The 24,788-nt window shown below is 35.6% G+C and overlaps 1 protein-coding gene across 5 annotated transcripts in view; it reads right to left on the bottom strand.

Moving 5' to 3' along the window:
- Nucleotides 1-24,788, bottom strand: part of GABRB2 (gamma-aminobutyric acid type A receptor subunit beta2) — a 109,362-nt gene that overhangs the window by 29,014 nt on the left and 55,560 nt on the right. For all 5 annotated transcript variants that reach the window (XM_014061465.2, XM_014061687.2, XM_014061763.2 and 2 more), the window contains exon 6: nt 21,968-22,050. In XM_014061465.2, coding sequence (XP_013916940.1) covers nt 21,968-22,050 — 83 coding nt within the window. The remainder of the gene's footprint in view (nt 1-21,967; nt 22,051-24,788) is intronic.

Genomic DNA, 24,788 nt, shown 5'->3' with positions numbered 1-24,788 from the left:
AACCTTAAAGTACATTCATATTTTGCATTATTCTTTTCACTGGGAATGCAGTTTTATACATCATCTTTTGCAGCTTTTATTGTCTTTTCAGTTGTTTTATTGTTCATTCATTAGAAGCACAGAGCTGGGAATATGTATATAAAAATGGGTTAAAATTCTGAACTAAATAAATACATAGACTCAAATATCAATTTACCATCTGTAATGATTATGTAGAAAGTGGGTCAATCTGCCTGGGAAAAAAAGATAAGATAAAAGGAAAGCTAATGTGATGAGGCACAATCTGGGAATGCTAAGTGGAGGGGTTGAAAGTAACTACCACCATCTGCATTTTGCTAAATAAATATTTTGTACTAGGCCATGTCCACCTTGGTAACTGTTTTATTAGGGTATCTGTACTTTGTGCCTTAATCTCCTTTTTTGCTTTGGCAAATGATCACAGATGGAAAAACTGAGCAGGCCATGTTGCCCTTTGTGTTGCCATAGCAACATGAGATAGTGCTTTAGGTCAACTGGCCATGAATAAGCTTGCATTCCTTCCCCAAGATGATATACTGCATTTCATAATTCCTAGTCAGAATGGATATTGGTAATGCTGTTTGAGGGATGAGTGGAAGGCACCACATTGGCCGGAAGACCCTACCTTTAAATTTAGAATTATGTTTTCAAACAGAACAAAAGTTTCCCTCAAAAGAGTTAGCAAGAATCTCACGAAAGAAGTTGAGAAATGTTTATGACAGGTGTGCAGGACTGGAAATGAGGTATTTCCTATAGCTTCTCTCTAAATGAGAACTGACATTTACCTCTTGAAGTCTTTTTTTTTCTTCCAAGAATGTGCCACATATCTCATTGTTGCTTTAGATATGATCACTACCAGGGATAATATGATACTTCACTCAATTAAACTGAGCTAGTCCTATGCTTCGCTGCATTTGATCCTTCTGGTGAGTGAAAAGACTTTAGCTTCTGAAAAGCAGCTTCTCAAACAGTTTGGTTGGTACACCATCAAAAATACTGTGAGAACACAGTAATGACATTCAAGATTTTATGAACATCTGATGCATTAGGGCAAGAGAATGTCATTCTCTAGTTAGGAAACACACAGGAGATAGATGAGTCATACATTCAGCAGCTGTCATCCCCAAAGGAAAGTGTTTAAATTGAAGTATTTATATTGTTACACAAACATATTATTTAATCTCCCATTCTAAAAAACAAGCTTAAAAAGTAATAATAAGCATACTGATTTTTTAGAAATACACGATTCTTCAGATCTGTGTTATGTAGGTAAACAAAGCAACAAAAATTATGTTCTGCATAAATAGCTGTTTAGCAGCAATTTTGTGAAATTTGACTAGCTTTAATTCTCTTATTAACTGTTATTGGCTTGATTCTATACTGATGATTTCTTAGTTCAGTCTTTTATATTTTATGTTTGTTTTCATTCTTGATTATATGTTAGTCTTTGGACATTTTTAAAAAAACATAACCTCCTTCCCACTAAGGATTCCTGCTCTCATGCTTTAGTAACTGCCACCTTGCTGTGCCAAACCAGCCCAATTAGAGTCCATTTTGTCTCTAGTGCTGTCCATTAAATGGGTGAAAACAGAACCATTGTTCTCTGCCCATTTTTCTAGCAAGCCACTGAAAGTGGGTCCTTGGTACTTCTCTGAACTTGTTTACTTTCTTGCAGACATTTCATTAGCACTGATGATGTGATTGGATAATGAAAAGTCTGCAAGCTCAGAAAGGACTAAAAACCCTTATTCACCCCTGAGCTACAAATGCTCTCCTTTATTAGAAGCCACTGAATTTTAGGTGCTGTTTGTCAGCTGAACTACAAGCAGCTGATGCTGGACTCTAACAACCCTTATTGCTCTCTGCTTCCAGAAGGAAAAAGCCTCAAAATGCCACCACTCTACCTGTTTGCCACCTGAGTAAATTCAAACAGGGCTCTGCTCTTCACCCCCATTTCTTCTGTCTCTCCCACTGGCTCAAATACTGCTGGCAGGCTGCCACCCTGGCAGTGACCATATCTAAACAACATTTACAAAATACTTGATCCTTCCAAAACAATGAATATAGCATATTCATTCCAGCATCACGACAAAAATAGAAATCAGGAGAGTAGCAACGGCAACAGCACTAAGACTTATATACCACCCCTTTAAAGCACTGTCTGAGCAGTTTACAATGTCAGCATATTGCCCCCCAACAACCCGTGTTCTCATTTTACCAACCTCGGGAGGATGGAAAGCTGAGTCAACTATGAGCCAGTCAGGATCAAACTCCTTCAGTGGGCAGAGTTAGCCTGTAATACTACTTTCTAACTATTGAGTCACCATGGCTCCTGTGAATTCTAGTACTGCTATAGGCATGAAAGCCAACTTTCTCTGAGCCCAAGCCACTTTTACAGGATTGTAGTTTTCCGGAAAATAAGAATGTGGAAGGAGTATTAGGTACATTGATCACCTTACTTACTTATTTACATATCAAACTTATACTCTACTTATAAAGTAATAAGTGAAGTTTTTAGTCAGGAAATAAAGACAGATGACTCTGTGATTTACTGTGACATTTTAGTAGATTTTATCATTTCATTTAGAAATAAATCACTGACAACTTTTTTTAATATTACAACTTGTCCTCTTTATGTATGCTAATTCTCCCTCACTTCTATCCTTATTCTATAATCACATCTTTAAATAAGAATAAGATAAAATCATTTTAAATGATCCTTCCTTCCTTCCTTCTTTCTTTCTTTCTTTCTTTCTTTCTTTCCTCCCTCCCTCCCTCCCTCCCTCCCTCCCTCTCTATCCATTATCAATAGTACAACTTCATGCTGATAATATTTCTTTATATTGATTATTTTTGGTTCCTAATAATTTAGAAAATGTGGGGAAAATGGCTGGCTGCCCACTATATAAAACTTATCAGAAACATCTTTTGTGTTTAATTGATTTCATTTCTTCTCAGTGAAAACAAGGTGATTTCAGAAAGGAAAAACCAAGATTCACAGACTAACTGAATCCCATCATTTAGTTACTATTTTCTTTTCTACTGGACCTTTAAGATTTATCAACAGCAAATTCAGAGACTACAATAATGCTCTTTGTGAACCAACCATCCTTCCTTCCTTCTTCCCTCCCTCCCTCTCTATTGGCAGTAAGATAATTTTATATTGATAATATTTCCTAGGAAGACAGCCAGATTGGCATAGTGCTTAAAATATCATACTAGAAATCAGGAGACTGACAGTTTTAGTCCTGTGTCAGCTGTGTGATGAGCCAGTCACTCTCAGCCCAAAGAAAAATGTAATGGCGAATCACTTCTTCAAATCTTGAAGAAAAAAAACTACCCTACAGGGAGTACTCCATGCAGTCACCAGAAATCAACAAAAACTTAAAGACACACACATATAAATTCCTAGGAACAGTCATTATGTTTGAACTAGAAGAATTTGATATATATGAATTACTAATTTAGATGACAATCTTCCCTTCCAAAGTTTGAATGCATATGAAGTTGCACACATAAAATTGGATTTCATATATCAAAGGAAGTCAAATATTTTTATAAAGTTAAATAAAGTTAATTATTCTTATATCCAGTCGATGTTTATTGCATTCAGGCAGAGTTAAAAAACAAAAGAAAACCAGCCTTCTATTGTAGCTACTTACTAAACAATAAAAAGGCTGCAATGTATTGCAGCCCCATGTTTTTCTGATTAGAGCATTCCATATGTTGTTTGCTGCCACTGTAATTGGGCATTATACTGGTAAATTGGGCTGACTAGATTTTTCTATTTTTTTTGTCCATCTGCACATCTGGCTGTTATACAGCAATTCATTCTTCTGCAAAATACGAACATTGTGCAAGGTAAAACATGTGACACAATACGGCCAAAGGAAAATATAAATAATTTTCATGACCTAGTTTGGACTACAGGAACAGGAGAAACTCAGAGATGTTTGTAGTTGCTTCTTAAGGAACCCATTGTAATTTTACCTTTACCATTCTCAACACATTCTCTCTTAGTATTGTTTTTTGTGATTAAAATGTAAGGTCCCTAATCCAGATATGTTGCAGAAATATGATTTTCAACAAGAAACATTTTTCTTTATGCATAAACTTCCCAAATTGGAATATGAAAATTGTAATGTTTTTTCCTTATAGATCTTGTAACAAGTTCAACACTCTTTATGTAACAACAAGGGCTCAATATAAAAATGTTAGGTATTATTATTCATGGCATTCTCCAAAAGGACTTCCTCATTTGACCTCACTATGGCAAATGTAGAGTAGTTTAGGACTGCAGCAATTTCTGAATATGTAATCAGTGTGAGAACTTGAATACTTGACTGCATCAAAATCAATCTGGGCAAACAGCATCCCTTCTTCCTTTAGCACATGTATATATAGCACACATAATAAATACAAAGAAACAGAGAATTATTTTACACCTATTTTACTCACTGGGCTATTTGCATAAACAATACTTTACTTTTGTGTGATAAAACACAATGGGTTTGGGATAAAAAGAAACTGATGTAGAAGGGTTCTAATATATATATATATATATATATATATATATATATATATATATATATATATATATATATATATATATATATATATATATATATATATATATATATATATATATATATATATATATATATATATATATATATATATATATATATATATATATATATATATATATATATATATATATATATATATATATATATATATATTTCCAAACAAAAAGACAAGGAAGAAGAAGGATTAATTTCCCCTTTCCCCTTACATGATAGTCTTATTCAACAGAGCTTTGAATGAGTCTTGACTCCTGCCAAAAGTCCCTGAATTTTTCTTGGCAAGTCTTTTTCCTAGGGATGTGAGTCAGGGAATGGCCCAAAGTCACCCTACTCAATTAATACCTAAGGCAGAACTTAGGTCCCCTAGTTTCAGTCTGATACCTTAAAACCACTATACCCTTCTGGTTCTTATTTTGTTCTTATGCCAGAATAAAGAAAACGTTAAAAAATATGCAGCTGTGTTATTAATTAATTTGAATGTGAAAGAACAACTGTTAAACTCTCTAAAAAGAATATTAAAGTAATCAGGTAGCCATGCCTCCAAAATTATCTGGTATTTTGGATCAGAAAATTAGGTAAAGAAATGACCAACATTAATTCCTATTCTTTTTTAAAGAAAAAACATGTTTTTTTTTCCAAACCAGGTAACAGCACATGCTGTAGCCTAATTCAGGCTCTCAACATTTGTAAGTGAGGAAGGCAATTTTTCCAGCCATACCATCTGGAAGACCTGAAGCAAAAATGTAATTATGTCCCACTGAGCATTCTTATAAAGCTCTGCGAACACAGGACCATAGGCTTGCCAGGATGCATAATTGTGCGCAGCTCTGTTAGCATCCAGCTGAAGAGCTGCATTTCTACTTCAAACATAGGGAATAAGGAAGGGATTCCAGATTGAGTTCTTCTTATGGTTCAGTTTTTAAAAGTCTGAAGATGGCTTGTGCATATATCAAAATTTCTGGCTGCCTAATTTTCCTTATGAACTTTTATCACACGCTATTATATTCTGCCTCATATAAGCTTATCCCATATGGAAAATTATTATAGTCTTGGCCACATGTTAAATACTATGACAACTGTGCTGAGAAAAACTGACATTAATTCCCCATCCCTCTGTGTACAAAATAAATTCCAAAGCAAAACTCTCTGGCTGAAAAAAATTGAATTGGAATAAAATAGCTGTAATTCATTGTGCCAATGAATTGCACTAAAAAAAATACAATGGAATGCACACAATTCCAAACTATTTTTTAAAAATTTTAGGGCAGCATATACAGTAATAGTATGTAATAATGTAATCAGTACTATTTTCTAGATCCAGTTTGGTGCAATGGTAATGAACCAATGGTAAAGCACCAGGCGAGAAAATGTGAGGTTGTGAGTTTCAATCCCACTTTAGGAATTTGGGCCAGACATATATTCTCAGTCCAGGAAGGAATCAGAATAGAGCTGGAAGGGACCTTTCAGGTTTTCTAGTCCAACCCCCTGCTCAAATAGTAAAGGTAAAGGTTTCCCCGCACATGCGTGCTAGTCGTTCCTGACTCTAGGGAACGGTGCTCATTTCTGTTTCAAAACCAAAGAGCCAGCACTGTCTGAAGACGTCTCCATGGTCATGTGGCCGGCATGACTAAATGCCGAAGGTGCATGGAGCGCTGTTACCTTCCCACCAAAGTGGTCCATATTTTTCTACTTGCATTTTTACGTGCTTTCAAACTGATGGTTGGCAAAAACCAATCATCACTCCGTTATGCAGCACTAGGGATTCGAACCTCCGAACTGCCGACCTTCTGATCGACAAGCTCAGCATCTCATTTCAGACAAGTGGCTGTCCACTCCAATCTTTTCTTAAAAACTTCCAATGATGACACAATGACAAACCACTTCTGAAAACCCTAGCCAAGCAAACTGCAGGATTTCATTCAGGGGGTTGCTAGGAGTCAAGACTCACTTGAAGACCCACACACAGAAAAAACAAAACCCCGATAACCCTTACTAACTCAAAATGTTTGTATAACTACCTTGATATCAACCCTCCCCATTTTTAGCTGCTCAAGCAGGCTAATGTCACAGTGAATTAAAACAATGAAAACAATTAAAAAAAAACTTCTTCTAACATCAGCAGTGGAAGTGAATTAGTACTATACTTAGCTTATTTATCAAAAATCCAAGATGCAAGAAAAAAAAATGCAAAATGGCTAAAACCTGAAATCAGTACTTGCAATAATGGGGACCACAAGAATAAATATTATAATAAAACACCTGAAGTGAGAAGAAAGCAGTAATGGGGTCAACTCTTGTTGCTAAAATAAAAGATAATACAAAAAGAATGTGCGGTTCCCAAATGGTCTCTCTGAATCAGTATAAGCAACTGTAAAGACATACAGATGGAAGTTGGGTGGAAATCAACTTCACAGCTGGCAATGACAGATTAAAAAAAAGGATTCTAGGATTTGGTGGGCAGCAGGATGTCATAAAAAAACTTTCTTCACTGAATGAAAAGAAACTGTGAGATGTGAATATTTAAAAGTTTGGGTATGTAATTCAATTTCTTGATCTTTTAGAGGGTTGCAGGACAGTATCTGGCAATGTCACCAGACTATTACCAAACTAGGGGTCTCCCCCCCAATTTCTTCCTCCCTCTTTGCTTTTATTCTTGGATTTTAAAATTGGAACTGGGAGCAGGTCTCTGGACCCATTTCCACATTTCATTCCCCAAATGCTCTAAATCATGTTATTAAAACTTTGAATATAGCTGAATTTGCTGTGCAAACTTCAGCAATATTTTTGGAACATTTGGATGGGGGAGATTTTAGGAGAGAAATGGGAAAAGTTTGTTTTGAAAATAAGTCTGGAATACTGAGGTGACAGTTACCTACTCCAAAACTGTCGGTATGAGGCATACATAAGCAAACACACCAAAATAATTTTCTCATAATCATTTCCTTGCCTCTGATGTTCTGCTCTGTCCAACCTTTCTCTGCATTATTACATGAGAGTATGTTGCTACGGTACACAGGTCCTTCCCTCTGTTGACCAAATATTTTGCCAGACACCTCTATTTGCCATTTGTAGCTCATCAAAGTCTCAGTGTGACAAAACAAGAGGCAAAGGTACCTCTCCATCCTGTGTGATGGGGCTGTATTTTGTAAGTGGCTTTTTAACTCTGTTAGATCAATATATTATCTAGATTTCTTTCAATTGTATGCAAACATGCATAACATAATATCACCTCTTAGTCTGGAAAAATAAATCTTTATCCAAACATTCATTTAAAAAAACCTATATAATACTTTCATATTCCTACATGCAGAAATAGAGCCTCAAACGAACAGCTCATTCTACATTAATGCAAATAACGCTATAAAAATTTATATAGAGATACCAGACCAAGCCTGCACAAATCTGACCCAGCATTCACAAAATTACTCAATCCTTCAAAAACAATGATCCCAGCCACTGAAAATTCATCTCAGCATTCATGACAAAAATAGAAACCAGGAACAATGTGTGACCATGACTTCTCTGAGTTCTAGTACTAGCATAGGCATGAGAGCCTGTTGGATGACTTTAGCCAGGCACTTTCTCCCAAATCTAAATGACCAATAGATAGAAGCAAGATGTTGTAGAAAACATTAAGCCTTCTTCTATGCTTTATATAGTACATCCCAGATTTTTGCAGCCCAGATCTAGTAGCCTTATTTTCTAAGATTTATTCACTCAAAAGATAGGAAAAATAACAACATTGAGGAATTGAAAATTAGGGGTTATTATATTTATTATGTTCTGATCTAAAAACTCTCGAGAGGGGAAACGTGTGGAGTATGTACTGCATTGGTTCACACTAAGAACACCTAGATGGCTGGCTATGTTCTGTAGATAATCAATAGAAAATTATGTTTTTCACCTTCATATCAAACTGTCTTGTGTAGCAGCTTAATGATTCAAATGCAGATTTTCTTGATCAGAGAGAAAACACTTTACCTGACCATGTTGCCGTCATGTGACGTTTTTGTCACTCGTGGAGCTGGGATAGGTGTGGCTCGGGAGCTGCCAGTTTGACACCCGTGGTTTAGATTTTCAACTAATGGGTATTTAAATCCTACATAGCCTTTTATTGTCAGATATAGCATTGGTGCTGGGGCTTCTTATAAAAGAAGATGACACGTTATAGAGATGCAGTTCCACACATTTACTTATGCTTAGAAGCGTTTTCCAAATATTGGGAATGTGTAAGGACATATGGTATCTTCCTCATCTTTGGCAGTCTGATTGGCCATCTATTTTTTTCTAGTTTCATTTCTTTATTACATACTATATGTTATTACATCATGTGATGTTTCCATGTCTTTATCCCCTCCTACCTCTTCCCTTCTGTTTGTCTTCTTTTTTGAACTCTAATTTAACTCAAATTGTTAGAGGACACCAGTTATGCCTACTACTTTCTTAACACATATTTTCCATTATATTTTGTCTTTTTAAATCCCAAGATTATTGGAGAATTTGGTCTTTTAGCAGCAGACCTGGTTTTATGCCCCAGTTTAGAAGAGTTAATCATTGTTAAAGAAGCATACTGATAGATACATATATAAAGACCTGAAGGCACATGAAAAAAGATGAGGATAGAAAAGTCAAATCAATAAATAATATTGTCACTGCTCTGACTTGCAAATGGCTTTCATCATCAGTCATCATTTTAAGCTTATCAATGCTCTTTCTCTAAGCTGTATTCTCAAAAAATGTGTCAGAACAGCAGTTTCAACTCATAAGAGAGCCTTTGGGGCATAATTTGTGCTTTAAAAATACCACATGTCTATGTGTTGAAGACAATTTCCTTCCAGCTGTTTGCACACCTAGAGCAATTGGACACTTTAGATGAACTCTCACTCAGCAAATTAAACTAATTACCTACTCCCCCCAAATCCCTGAACTCTTGAATAATAGAACAATAAAATTCTTTTCCTTGTCACGTCATCAGTAACTTACCTGTTTTGGTAAAAGCACTCATCTCATTGTTTAGAACATTAATTGTTTTCATGTTGTTAAATTGCTAAGAAGATTTAGTTAATTTTACTTTCCAGCACAGAGGCTAAAATTCTGTTTTGGAGTAATAATATTTGGAATATGTAAGAGTATTGGTTGTGCATTCAGTTGAAATATAGCTAAATCCTATAGCTATATTTAGCTATATATAGTCTCAAAATAGACTTGGCTAATTTTGAAAACCTATAGATTCCTGTTTCTTTTCATTATTCAGCAGCCCAGAGATGCTTTAGATAGTGAGATGGGCAGCATATAAATTTAATAAATAAATAATTTACCTTGAACATGTGGAAAGAGAATAGCAGCATACATGTAGCCCAATTCTCACCAGTTCCCAACCTCCAAATATTCAGGAAGCCTAAAGAGCTACTTTAATACAAGGAGAACTCTTTCTGTGTATTCATTTAATAATTTAATAAATGATTTATATGGCTACTGATCTCACAATATTGATTCTAGGCAAGACACAAGGATTAAAACAACAGCTACAAGCAGTGAACCATAACTCCTGAGGTAAATAATACATCCCAATAATAAAAACTATATCAGTACCACAGCTTGCTTATCTTCCTGGCCAAATGCTGGAGAAGCAGCTAGGTCTTCAAAACCTTCCAAAAGGTTAACTGTGTCATAGCTATCCAGATCTCTAAGGTGCTTCTATCCCACATGGCAGGTCCAGAACTTGGCTTTATTTACATTCTAGATCAGAAAAGTGCTGTACTTATATTCAACTCAGCCCCGGTACAGAGAGATAGAGCTGTGTCCATGGCCTCATTCTCTACCCTTCACAGATTCACAAATGACTGGGCAGGCATTGAGTCAAACCAGCCTTGAGTTCAACCATGTAATATTATTGAAACAAAATCCTCCAAAGCTTTGTAAATAATTTAGCTTTTTGGAGGGCTGCAAAGAGGCAGATAAGGTATCTGCAGAAATTAACAGGTTTGCTTCTGATTTTCCTTATATGGAAAATCGGAGAGAAAAGTGTAAGTGGCTGAAAAATTACAGAGAATGATTCACCAAGAGGTCTGAAGGATGCAGAGTCTTATATAACAGCTTGTTCATAAACATTTGAAAGTCTTGGATAGCTCAGTTGCATCTGAGAAGTATTTTTGAAGAATTTGGAATTAGAGAAATCTGATTATGTGCCAACACACACACACACACACACGCACACCCACCCACCTAATTTCTTATATCTCCAACGCTAGTGTCTATGGAGATTCTCAGTCAGCCAGGTCATGGTTGTCCCAAAGGGCCTTTTTTCAAGAGGGGAGGGGAAAGCATCTTTAGGATTCAAATGCTAGTCTTTTCCCTTCTTCTTTTCTATATGTTTGTTTACATTGTCCCCTGGGGTTTACAAAAAGGGCCAATATTGGCCCTGTCAAGTCCATGGGTATACCAGACACTGCAAAAAGTTACTGGAAATAGTATAGGTGCCATAGAACTACAAAAGTTAAGATTCATTTATTGCATCTACTGTTTAATATCCTTGTGTTATGGATGAATAGTTATTTTTATCGAATTCTAATAATTCTACAATTCCTTTTTAAGGGTCACTGGTAATTTATTTATTATATACAGGGAGTCCCAATTTATACCACTGCTATATTTTTAGATCTTTTGTGCAATTTGACTATTACACACTGTGCATACACGTGGATATCTGGTCACCATTTGTACAAAAAGCTGGCTGCCATGCTTCAAATAGTTCATTGTTCTGATTTGCTGTCTTCAGTTTCTGATGTGTAATTTTTTCAGTGTTCAGTTAATTTACAGTCAGTTTATCTCCAAATTTAGTTGTTGCTCAACTATCCTGAATAATTGAATGAATTCTAGGCCAAGCATTTGTTTTGTTAAAAAACATACTTTGCATATTATTTTTACAGTCAGTATGAAATCAATTAATGTAGAAAACAACATTTGCAATGGCCTGGGAATTGTGAAAGACAGAGAGGTGTTAATACCCTTGATCAGATAAGTTTCACTCTAAAGAGAGATCTCCTCTGTTCCTTCCACATTAATGGTTTTCATATGACTATAAAAATAATATATAAACTATGCTTTTTTAACAAAATAAATGCTTGACATAGGATTCATTTATTCATTCTGGATAGTTGAGTAACAATTTGATTTAGAGAGAAATTGGCTGTAAATTAAATGAACACTGAATACGTTACACAGCAGAAACTGAAGAAAGCAAATCAGAACAAATTTCACCTAGTTCAGAAGCCTATCCATTGCTTTTTGAAAGATGGCTTCTTGTAGAAGAGGCTGCAGATCCCCTCATGGGAATTGTAATTGGTTGTTACCAGTGTTTGAGAAGCAGGGGAGGAGGGCATTTTGCCAGGCACTGAAAATTCTGAGTAACTCAGAATACGAAAGGAAAGGAATTCACTAAAGTAGCTTTGCTGGAGAAAATGGCAGCAATCTTCCATGCAGAGCATTGGCAAGAAAACAGAGATTCACTATTGCCCAGAGAGGCTCCTTCTGACGCCCCTACTCTTATGGCAGTGATGGTGAACCTTTTTGGCACCGAGTGCCGAAAAGAGGATGCACTTGCTCATCTGGGACACAACCTCGAAGAGAAGCTGCCATGCCAGAAAATGAATTTCTGTTTTCCGGTGCATGCATGTGCAGTGTCCAGTTAGTCTTCCGGTCACTGGCGTGCATGCTTGTGTGATAATAAGCTGGCTGGCACGTATGCTCATGCCAGAAAATGGTAGACCAGCTCTTCCAATTTCTGGCACTGTCCCGCGCACAAAGGCCAACTGATAATTGTGCGCGCATGCGTGCCAGAAACCCAGAAGAGAAACGGGTGATGCCGCATGTGCCAGGCAACATGGCTCTGCATGCCACTTGGGGCACACGTGCCATAGGTTCGCCATCACAGTCCTATGATAATAGAATTGCTACTTTATACTTTAGACAGTGGCTCTGAGCATATTCTTCACTTGAATTAAGTAGGCTTACTTTATTGGAACTTCACGGTGTCCTGTTTTGACACTGTCTTCTTAGCCCTTTATAATTTCTGACCCCCACATCCTCTGCCAACCCAAAGCAACAATTCCAAACTGGCTTAAGAGTCATGCTGAATTCCATTTAGAGGATTGCCAGTCCTTGACCTAGAATACCAAAGACATTTTTCTTTCCATTTTTATGTCTATGCAGAGAAAGGAAGAAACAGGAAAGATACCTAGATGTACACTTTTTCAGTTTGTACTAAAAATAGGAACATCTATTATTCTAATAAATGAACAAGAATAGTAGTTTTGGGGGAAACATGTTACATAAACTTCTCCATGAAGATATAATAGAATCAGCTTATACTTTTAAGCTTCCATATGCCATCAGAGTACATGCTCAACTTGAATAAACGTTACGTCCCCATCCTCACAGAAGATTTCTATGGATTAAGCTGATTCATTCCTTTGCCCACCCCCTCCAAGCACTTTTTTCTGACATTTTATTAAAACATAACATTCTAAGGAATGACAGTTGACATCCTTTCCAAAGCTACTTCTAGCAAACCTCAGCATATGCTACTAAACAAGAGATGCCTTCTAATTTTAGGTTTTTAGTTAGAAACAAGTGGAAATGCTGTGAAAATGCTGTGAGACAATAACTGATGGATTCACCAATTGAATAATTATAGCCTATATTAAGAATGCATTATTCAGTCTCCTGATTTCCTTTGGAAGTCTCTTAAGATCATTTTGATCTCTTTGTATCATGTTGTTCTTAACCACCCACTGTATAAACTTCATATTATAGCTATTATTATTTACTAACCACCAGGCAGAATGAAGGCAAAGGCAACCTACTTTTGTACTGGTTTCAAGAAAATTATATGGATGCTCTGTATAATCATAACAAGATGAGTTTGTCCTGATGGCCTCAATTTTGTTTTTTTAAAAAGCAAGCACTTAAACAGATTTTACAGCTTTTAGTAATGTTCATAAAGTATGACGTTTAATATTTTACATAGTAAAATTATGATGAAAATAGCAGGTCCCAATGATTTTCTCATCTTACTCTGGTTTGTGTGCATATGTGTGTGTATGTATACATATTTGTGTTATGTGTATGTATATGTGTATATGTATGGTTGTATATCCTCTGTAGAGCTTTGAAAATACAGTACACACATTCTAAGCAGTAGTGATCCGTATTTTGCTCCTGAAAATGTTTAGAAAATTCTTTTCCAAGACAAATGACAGTTTCAAAGAAACAATTTTTGGCAGGACACTAGTAGGCTGCTTTTTCCTAAAAACAATGTTTTCATTCATACTTTTCCCTAATACACCTGTATTCAGTTCTATTGGACAGATGAAGAATGTGAAAAGTAGCAGTGGGGAGGAATACAATATAACCCAGCATATCAAAATCTTGTTGTTTAATTGTTTGATCTGGAAATAATGGTATTGAAAAATGATAGGCTTAGCTAGAATCTCTCTAATGAATTTGTTGTAACTTTTAGCTACAAAGCTTCCTGCAAATGAATTGGAAAAAAATGTAGGGATTTAAATGTGTACTATTGACTGTGTTCAGCCAAATAGGTCTTTAAGAATCTATTTACTGAAAAATAGAATCGGATTAACATTAGTTTTCAAGGAAGATACATGCTGGAATCTAAAGTAAAACAATACATTCATTCAACACAGTGTGGCCACTTTACTGTTCAAGCCAAACCTAGTTTCTGGTTACTTAATATCCCAACCAATGTACAGAGCCCCTGAAAATCAGACATCACAATCCAGATGCCCTCCTATGTGGATGGTGGATTCCTGGCTCTGGAAAGCTTTCCCCCATAATATATACCAGATCTACTTTTTTAAAATTCAAATGAAAACCTCTTACAGAGCCTAAAACAATAAGAATTTTAAAATCTATGTTGCAGCAGAGCTCTTAAATTACTTGTTTTTCTATTTTTTATTTACATGTATATAATTTGGCATCTTTTAGCTTAATGTTAACTTAAATTTTAAATTAAATTTTTGGACTGTCGTAAACCAGTACAGGATAGCCTTGTTTTCAAGAGGACCTTGACAAACCCCATAGTTTGAAAGCATAACTATTTTTACATAATATTCTAGATTAAAATTAAATATACTATGGGAGATGCTAGATGGGAGAGGGGCAACTCAGAATCTATGACCTGGATATGACACTTAGCATTTCATGCTTTAGGTATCCAGAGAGCAGTTAAGCAGGATTTGGCAGGAAAACCTATTCTTAAGATGGTCTGTTAAATGAATATGTTTATTTAAGGTCACTCAGGTTTGAGAAGCTGGTAGAAATATGGTTTCTGTGTTGGGGGAATGTTACATTTTGATTTTCCTGTTGCAGGCACAGTAAAACTTTGACCATCCTGCTAAAGAAAAATGTCATTTTTGTACATGCAAAGGTCAAAATGTTGTGTTTTTAAAAAAATTGAATGGATTATATACCATTTCAAAATAATAAGCTGAATTTGATATGGTCAAATGACTTAATCAATAAAGATTCTGCTCCTATTCTATTCTATTCTATTCTACATAATAAACAACAAATTTATGTGGAATTTTTTGTTTGCTTTATTTCAACTTTTTGTTAGTAATATTTGATTTCTAATACTTCATCTATGTAAAAGGGTTAGTTCCTCTTAATTCCAGAATAACCATGCTCCATGTTTAAGGCAAAACGATGGCAAAATGAATACATATTTAATATCATTATTAATTCAGATATTAAATTGAAGAACAATCATTTTCTTCCTTACTATGATTACTTGAAATTGTAAGCAGTTTGTGGTTAAAAAGGACATTTAGATTTAGTCACTCCAAACAACAGGTTTGCCTATTTACAACATAGGGAAATTGCAATTACAGCATTGACAACAATATTAAGTTTTCTCTTCATGGGACTGCCCCTTAGAAAGCTGAACCAGGGTGAGCCAGTTCAAACCAGTTGCTTTATGACCATTCAAAGTTACCATGGCCATGAAATGGGTGCTTCATGTCCTGTAAAGTGTTCTTGCTATAGTAAATGGTTGTAATATAGGTCATGTGACCTCATGTTTGACAAGTCAGCTTTATGATTATTATAGTGTGCCATAGTCATATCACTGCTATTTGTGATGTTTTCAAATGAATAGGTTCACTTAATGTCCGTAGTTCTTGCTTAACAGCTGCTGCAAAATAGGCTAGAAAATTACTTCTGGTTATGTGTATGTCCTTAATAACTTGGTAGGATTTCCAGTCCCAATTTTAGTTGTAAGTCAAGAACTACTTGTATTCTCCTCCTGAATATAAATCTTATTTGAATTTTTAAATAAGCCACAACTATCTCAATGCATTTTGCAAATGCTCCGTGGAGGCTAGATAACCTTAACAGAAGAACTTTGAATTGAAAAGCGTGTCCTCTCAACAAAATTTTCAGGGAAAAGGGGATGTGCCCTTTAAATCTATTATAGTGAACCAAACCTTACTTTCCAGGAAGAGGGGAGATATTTTAGCATGGTAGCATTCTGAAATTCCAGGGAGAAACACACTTCTGAGTACCTGGCAATGGGGCAGAATCATTTGTTACACTTTGGAAATAATGGGAACTGAAGCTCTGCTCTGACTGTGTATGAGATACTGTTCAATGGCTCTTTTTTATAATAACGAGTTTATTTCATCTTAGAGAGGTAATGGTTTGAAGCAGCATCAATTACACATTGTCAGTCTCTTACTGAATTCTGCAGCATAACCTGCTATTATAATGTTTAGGATCCAAAAGCAAATAGAGGTGTTTCCACGGTAACATAAAACATTACGAAAAATGAGTTTTGCAATACTGGGCAAGAAAGGTATAATTCCTAGGCATCCCAAAATTTCATCATTAGGCTTATCAATGCCAAATTTATGATGCTGCCTTTAACAATATTGACACAGGAGATAGAGCTACTGAGTCATATGAATTGGAATGAATGGTCTGAAAGCTGTATGTTCTTGAATGATTCAATTATTTGTTGAATCGGTAAGACTTCTGAACAAGCAATAATGAATAATTACTTGGAATAGCAGTTGCTATTTTCTAATTTCTAATTTCCAGGTTGATTACCAGGTTGATTGCCTATCTCTTTTTCTGAGAATAAGTTTGAAGAGTGTTCAGATTCAGGTGTCCATTTACTTTCGCAGTACCAGTACCCTGGTGTTGAAAGATTTGAAGGGCAGAGATTTGTGTACAAGAACTGAGCTGGGCTACGAATTTTGTTTTGCTATAATGGGAACCAGACAAGAGAAATGGGTTTGCCTTAGCATATAAAACAGCCATACAAATAGTAATAAATTGTCACGCTCTCAATTTAGAGAAAAAGAGGAAGGAAGAGGAAGGGGAAGGGAAAGGTTTCAGCTAAGTGGATTTATAAAATCTTGATAATAAAACTGTGCTGTGTCTCATGACATGCATAGATATATTGCCAAAAGTCGTAGCTATGATAGATTCCAGTAGGCCTGCACAGGTGCAAATTCCTAAGTATGACACATAAAGACTATGATGAAAAATAGATATGTTTATCGGAAGTTCAACTAACTCTGTTCATGAAGAAAGAAAATCCATGGTGGTTAGTACACAGGGTTGAGAAAAGCTTTTTGAGATATAAGAACTACAACTACTAAAAGATGATTGAAATAATTACATTTAACTTTTTAAAAAGCTTACATTCTTTCCTGGTGTAATTTATAGCTCTTGTACTATTTTTTACATGTAAATTATGTTATTTAGAAGCCAGAATATTGTAGCCCTGCATTAAAGTTTTCTGCTTGTTCCAGTTTCTATTTTTAATAAGAAGATTCAGTACGTTGTGAACTGCAAAGGGAAAGAAGCTTGATTTTCCAACATATATCTAATAGGTTAAACTGAAAATAGGGATAATGAGGAAATAATTGTTTCTTAATAAGCAAAATATGGGGTAATGCCATTGTTTGCACCAAAGTTATTCAGGCAATAATTTAAAGGATTTGAACTATATGCATTAACATAAAAGATGGGGAAGACATAGACAGAAATGTTGGGAAACATTTATAAACAAAACTGTAACAAGTGCTTCATCAGAAGTGGATCTGATTTTGCTAGTGATCCCCACTTCTGAACTGCATGTGAGCCACATGAAGCTCATCTACATTAAGTGGAAGTCTGAGAAGACATGCATCCAATTGCATTAAGCCACTAATATTAAGGACTTCAAAGCAAAACTATATACTGTAAATCAGTATTCATATAATCTTGTACTGTTCTTTTTAAAAATGCTTTCTAATGGTGTAAAATCTGTTTTTCTTTAATTGTACAATTTCTACTTCTTTGTTTCGCTAGATTTATAATATTACCCTCACTCTATTGGTCACTCAACTCACCACCCCTATTTTTCCCTGTAATTTTGAACATACATGAATGTCCCGATGTCATGCTAGGCATAAACAATAGTACTATTCTCTAAATATATATTTTCCCCAAATTCCCTGTTTCATTTTCATATATTTATTTTGTTGAAACTAAGAACAATTTTCATTTTTTTGCTTTGCCCTTTAAGTAGAGTTCTATTATTTAAATGTTCCTGAATTGCCTTACAGAAGGCAGTTTCAGAGCTTCTTTATGACCTAATTTTTTTGTTTGGGAAGGTATTGCATTTCCTTTGCTCAGAGATACTTAACACTGAGCTAAATGAAATCTAAGACATTCCATCCCGCTGATACTTTATAAAAAAAGCACACAGCTGGCCATATACTTTGTAGGTTGTGCTAATGCTTTCTCAGGCAAGTGTAAGTAAATTGAAAATGCTTTTTTCTTTAAAAGATCATGTTAGTCTTCTTAATTCTAGGTCATTATTCCTTGTTTGATGCACCTATAGAATTTAAAACAACCAAAAGCCCTCTTCTCTGAGGGAGATGGGCCCTTAAGAAATCTACACTAATGTTACTCCATAGATTATTTTATTACTGTTACTGCCTCCAGAAGTTGTGAATGCTCCAACACTGGAAGTCTTTAAGAAGATGTTGGATAGCCATTTGTCTGAGGTGGGGTAGGGTTTCCTGCCTAGACAGAGGGTTGGATTGGAAGACCTCCAAGGTGTCTTCCAACTCTGCTATTGTAATTGTAACATCTTTTTAAATACTTATGTCCCCCCCAAAATTAATTATATATAAAACACTGGATGAAATCCAGATTTATTGCTATGTACTCTAGATTCCTTAGGAGGCAAAATGACTTAGTGGTTAAAGATGCTGTGCTTGTCAGCTGAAAAGCTGACAGCCAGGGTTTGAGACCCATATGCCATGCTCCCATTCTTTTCCCCAACTCCTGGTCATCTAGCAGTTCAAAAGCATAAAAATGCAAATAGATTAATAGTTATAACTTCAGTGGGATTCAGTGGGAAGGTAACAGTATTCCATGCACCTTTGGCATATAGCCATGTTGGTCACATGACCACGGAAAATGCCTAGACAACGCATATTCCCTTGGCCAAGAAATGGAGATGAACACCATGCGCTAGAGTCAGACACGACTGGACAGGGGATAACTTTACCTTACTCTTGATTCAGTGACTTCACTGTCAATTCATAAAGAGAATACTGATGTACATGGAGTAGACTTCTGACTTGGTATTAGTAGTTTCCCAATTTTATAGAAATAAAATGATCTTGTTTCCTATGCATTTGTAATATGGAAGAACAACAGGGAAATGAAGTGTGTTACAGTGTGCACCTAATAACACTACTGATGATGCAGCAGAATCCATATTGGCTGCTTTGGAATTCATCTTTTTTTAAAAAAAATATTATTTATTACAGTGCCTCCAAATCTGGATAGCCTATCTAAAAGAACGCTAGGCACTTTTGAGAATTATTGCATGCTGCAGCACTTTTAGTGGATAGGTTCAATTTAAACAAGTATTTGTGTTGGAAGAGAGGGTGCGATTGGGGCCTTAGGTTTGATGGTCTTATTAAGCTTGTAGAAAATCAAAAGTTAATTTCTATCCCTGCTCTTGCATTCATTTTACCCCATTCCTTCTGGACTAAGATTAGTAAAGATGACATGACTTACCAATTGACAGCACATTACAAAATAGCTAATGACTAAAATACAGACCTGTCTCAGATAACACAAGTAGGATAGATAACTAGAAAACACACACTTTCTTCTGTGTCTCAAGCTGTAAGTTATATTTTTTGAAGTTTTTCACACTATTGTTTTAATTTCGAGAATATTTTCATAGAAATTTGCAACATTGCTTGGCTCTTATGATATTATGTTCGCATTCTCTCCTAAATAAAAAGGATCCAGCAATTCTATACCATGTCATGTCCCTCAAACACATGACATATTTACTAAACTTCATTCCGAAGGGGGCAAGATGAAATTACAGTGGGAATGGAAATCAAATTCTGATTTTGCAAAGGTTGAATAAGACATTCAAGTCTGTGGCCTTATTGGCACACTCTTTTCTTGCACAAATGCTTGCATAAATTGAGTCAATTAACTAAGATGCTATAGCATACAATAGTTGATAATATTTTACTACCTATTATAAAAATGCAGAATTAAATATACATGCAATAGAAAGGAATTACGTACAATGAATCTGTATAGTGAACCAGGAAAGAATTATTTAAAAAGCACAGAAAAATACACATTTTGCTATGATGCAAATTAGTTACCAGATGACAAAAATCACTGAATTCAAGAATAAATATAAAGTGTTTATTTAAAAAATAAAGCAAATATCAACTCAAGATTAGTAGATATAAATGAATTGATATGACTCCTAATACTCCTGTCATTAATGCCAAAAAACATTTGAATGACACTTTTAAAACTAAAAATTGTTCATCAAGTAAACCAAACAAAAACTCTTAATCCTTATGCCAGAAACATTAGTCCATTAGTCCAAAATATATTCTAAATATAGACATCGGAGCAACTAAGTTAATAGCATGCGTGAGAGAAAAGTGTTAACCAGTTGAATTCAGCAAACAATTGTAATGCAAATCAAGGTGATGGTTATCTCCCATATAAAGTTCTTCATGGCATAAGATCTAATTATTTGAGGAATCACCTACTGTATATCTCCTGTAGTATCTACATATCCCATACAGTCTCACAGAATTGTCATGCTTTGAACTCCTTTAATTGCTCCAACTCTCCCCACCCAAAGTTCCCACAGTTCACTGTAAGTCCAGGAGCAATGCTCCAAATACTCACACACACAAACACACACACAGAGAGAGAGAGAGAGAGAGAGAGAGAGAGAGAGGGAGGGAGGGAGGGAGGGAGGGAGGGAGGGAGAGAGAGAAAGAGAAAGACAGAGACAGAGACAGAGACAGAGACAGAGACAGAGACAGAGACAGAGAGAGAGAGAGAGTGAGAGAGAGAGAGATCGATCTCCACTAGTTCCTGGCTGTTGTGAGTCCAGAGTAGTAGCCAGTTCTGAGAGCAAACACAGTTCAGGAAACTTGTTTCCAGGGAGTCCTTGTTGAACAGACTCCCAGAGCTGTGTCACTGAGTACTTCCCCACGGTCAAGCCAGGCATGCGAGGAAAGTCGAACCCAGGCAAAGCAAGGCTAAGCACAGTAAGACAAGGTGGCAACAAGTCAACAACTGCAGGCGTGGCTGGAAAAAGGTAACTCTTGTTCAAACAAGTGCAGCGTGCTCCCATGGTGTGTCTTTAAATCTTATTCCCCAAGTGAGCCTTGTGATGAGGAGTGCTCTCTCCTACGAGCCGTTGGTTTGCCCTGTGCTGATCCTGCTACCTCTCTACCCTCTGTGCTCGAGGATCGGGCAGATGAGGAACGATTTCCTCATCCGCCCGAATCGTTCCTCCATCACTCCTCTGCTCCACTATCTACTCTTTCCTCCTCCTCCTCCTTCGCTTGGTCATCCTGTACCCTCTCTCCATCACCGGTCATCCCTCTAAGGCCCAAGGGACCCAGGAATGTCTCGTCCTGCTCCCCCAGTCACTTCTCTGGGGTCAGAGAGGCTGTGCTATCCTCCTCCTTGGACCCAGGCTTTATCAATTGAATAATGTGATCTGGTTGGAAGCTGTTATGGAGCCTGCCCTCTGAAACACCATTCCACTTAAGATTCATATTCCTGGGACAGGGGAGGAGCCCTGGGTGGTAGATTCCTTGTGGATATTTTGGTTGTTTAATTGACTATTGTTTTTCTCCAAACTTTCTTTTGGATTATAGTATTTATTCTGCATTACTATTAATTTTAATGGTTCTATCCTGTAGGTCACATGAGTGATATGGATTGTTACAGATAATGAAACAAACAAAAAATAGCATTTACAAAATACTTACAGCTTTCTATCTCTAATGTGCAGTTTTGTTCATCTAAGGGATATCTTCGTAGATCCATCATGCATGCAGCTGTTGTTGTAATTCTAGAAAAGACAGAGATGAAAACATTTTAAAAATTTGTTCAACCTGGTTAAACTCTAGATAAAAGACTGGAAATTTGATGCATCTATTCCATGTCACTCAAGGTTAGAGAACGATATGTATACTTTCAAGAAAGCCATGTATTAGTTTTGCTTAACTTTAGTTGAACATTAGTTTTGCACTTTATATTTCATATTAACTTCATATTTTGTTTACAGACAGACTAATAACAACGGGAAAACATGTAAAAAGTCCAAACCACAGGATTCAGCCTATCAGAGTCTATAGAAAACATAGTGATAAGATCGAATTGGTTTAACTGATTCCAGTGAACACATTCCTGAAGGTAATTTTGTACCAAGCCATAAACTATTACTACAGGGTATTCAGCTGTCTTCAGTTGCATTTCCGGTTTATTTACATCATTGTGTCTATTTGTTCATTTCATTTTCTACACCTCCTTAGTAAACTATTGGGATATGTGAGAGAAAGGAAAGGTGCTTTGGGGCAATCTCTATTTCCTTCACCATCTCATAGTTCTAGAGATTGACAAAAAGACGTGGTGAATAGCTCACAAACCTCTCTCACACAAAGAGATGTTAATTTGTTAGGTTCCTGTGTTTCAGGTTGGCATAATGGAGTTAAGACAGAGTAATAATTGTTTAAGTAAATGTTTGCCAAGTTTGTAGAATCATTTCTCAATTCTAACAATGTCAGTGATTAATTTGTGCTATTTTGTATAGCATCTCTCAGGAGCATAATATCTCTACCCCCAATAATTGGAAAATACTGTATTTTCATTTATTTATAATAATTGTTTTAGTATTCCCTCTCAGAGTATAGAAAATCAGTGAAAGCAAGTAATTATTCTGCAAAAACCAATATGTGGTTTTGGAATTCTTAGAGCAGTATTTTTCAAACTTGGAAACTTTAAGATGTGTAGACTTCAACTCCCAGAATTCTCCAGTGAGCATCCAGTATGAAAACATCTTAATCAAATAACATAATATAGGCATTAGCAGGGCATTGTTTCTTTGCTTAACTTGTGCAGCTGGCCAGCAGTTTAATTTAAAAAGAACATTATTATGATTGTTTTTTTCTTCAAAAACATTGCAGTTCATTTACCAAATCTCAGAAGATCCAAAAATATTGGAAACACAGTAAAATAATATCCCCTTAAGGTGAAGTTCAGTTATCTATGGTTTCATAGACATGTCTATGTAGTTATTTTAGCAGCAATAGGGAGATTTCACAATGCCTTCTTTCAGTTGAGTAGAATACCATAATGCCCTGGAGATTTCTACTAATGCCCTACAACTGTTCCATTCTTTCTCCCAGGCTCAAGTTTTCTTTAACAAGATTTATTAACAGGGAAAGAGATCAGGTTACAGATATTAAATGATTTACTTTCATTTTTGAATCTAACTTATTTTTCAGCTCATTAGGACAGACATTCCTTCAATTTCTTTCTAACAATTCTTTATTGAACTGGTTGACTGGCTGGCTGGCTGCTTGTTTCCTAGACAACTGAGGGATGTGCAGGGATTTGTTAATATGTTCTTAACTGTCTCTGGAATTCTTATTGGGCAGTAAAAAACATACAGAATCATTAGATCCCTTAAGTATTCTCCAGAATCAAAAGTTTAAAATACTTTTTTATTTTTTTAATATAGCCACATATTCTAAAACTCCCATTCATTATTTTAAAATAGCTCATACATACATCAACCTCAAACTGCTAATCAGCAATCTTCCTACTGATCTATCAGTATATACGTTTGTGTGTGTGTGTGTGTGTTTGTGTTTGTAACATATATTTACACCTGACTGCACTTGACTCTGAAGACTTTTATTAGAATCATTATCAGGAATTATCAATGCATAAAGACTGAATAAAGTAATTTTTCTATGTAAAACAATTAAGAAAACCGCACTTGTAGCTCTTACCAGAATTCTGCTTCTTGAAAACAACTGTCTTTTAAATAGTTGGATGGATTGGCAGCAGTCCCAATTATAAAATATGGAAATTTGAGGACAAAATTGTCTTGTGATTATTTTCTCTTGTGCATAAGCTTTGAAGAAAAATGTTTTGGCTTTTTTTTAATTGTCTTTAATTTACTGAATGTTGGTAAAAAATAGGATAATTCTATCTCAAAGTCCCTTGTGAAAAATCTAAGAGATTTTTTTTCACCATTTGCAATAATCACATAAGTAGCATTTTATAAAATCCCAGAATTTTATTATTTCAATTTATATCATTTTGGGGTCATCTCACAGCAACTGCCTTTCATCTCATTCTCTGCCTTAGACAAAAAACATGTTTTATGTCAGGCTTTTCACTTTTAATTAATTTTACAATTTATTTGTGATTTTTACCTTTTCATTTTGTGTTCTGCATTTTTAAAGGTTGTTAGTCTCCTATGGACTCTTTAAGGATACAACATCCACATTTGAAGTGAACAAATAAATCAAAATATTTAAAGCAACAAAGACAATTAACATTGTTTGTTGAAGTTACTTGAGTGATTGGACACACAGGCCTTTGAAATTATGCAAACGTTTTAAGGGGACATTTCTTGCTAAACAGTGACAGCCTAGGGTTTGGGGATTTTTAGGTTCTGCCAAAATAAAATAGATGTTTTCACATCGCTTTTTGTGGGGATGGCGTATTAATAATGTGTTAGCAAGCATATCTTTTACCTAGTTGTTAACTAACCAGTCCATTCATTTGTAGCTTATT

This window comes from Thamnophis sirtalis, unplaced genomic scaffold, assembly GCF_051295495.1.
Source record: "Thamnophis sirtalis isolate CommonGarterSnake01/CBP01778 unplaced genomic scaffold, rThaSir2_p1.2 scaffold_3, whole genome shotgun sequence".
NCBI classification, from domain to species: Eukaryota; Metazoa; Chordata; class Lepidosauria; order Squamata; family Natricidae; genus Thamnophis; species Thamnophis sirtalis.
The sequence above is the reverse complement of the archived record's forward strand: the minus strand, read 5'-3'. Positions and strand labels throughout refer to the sequence as shown.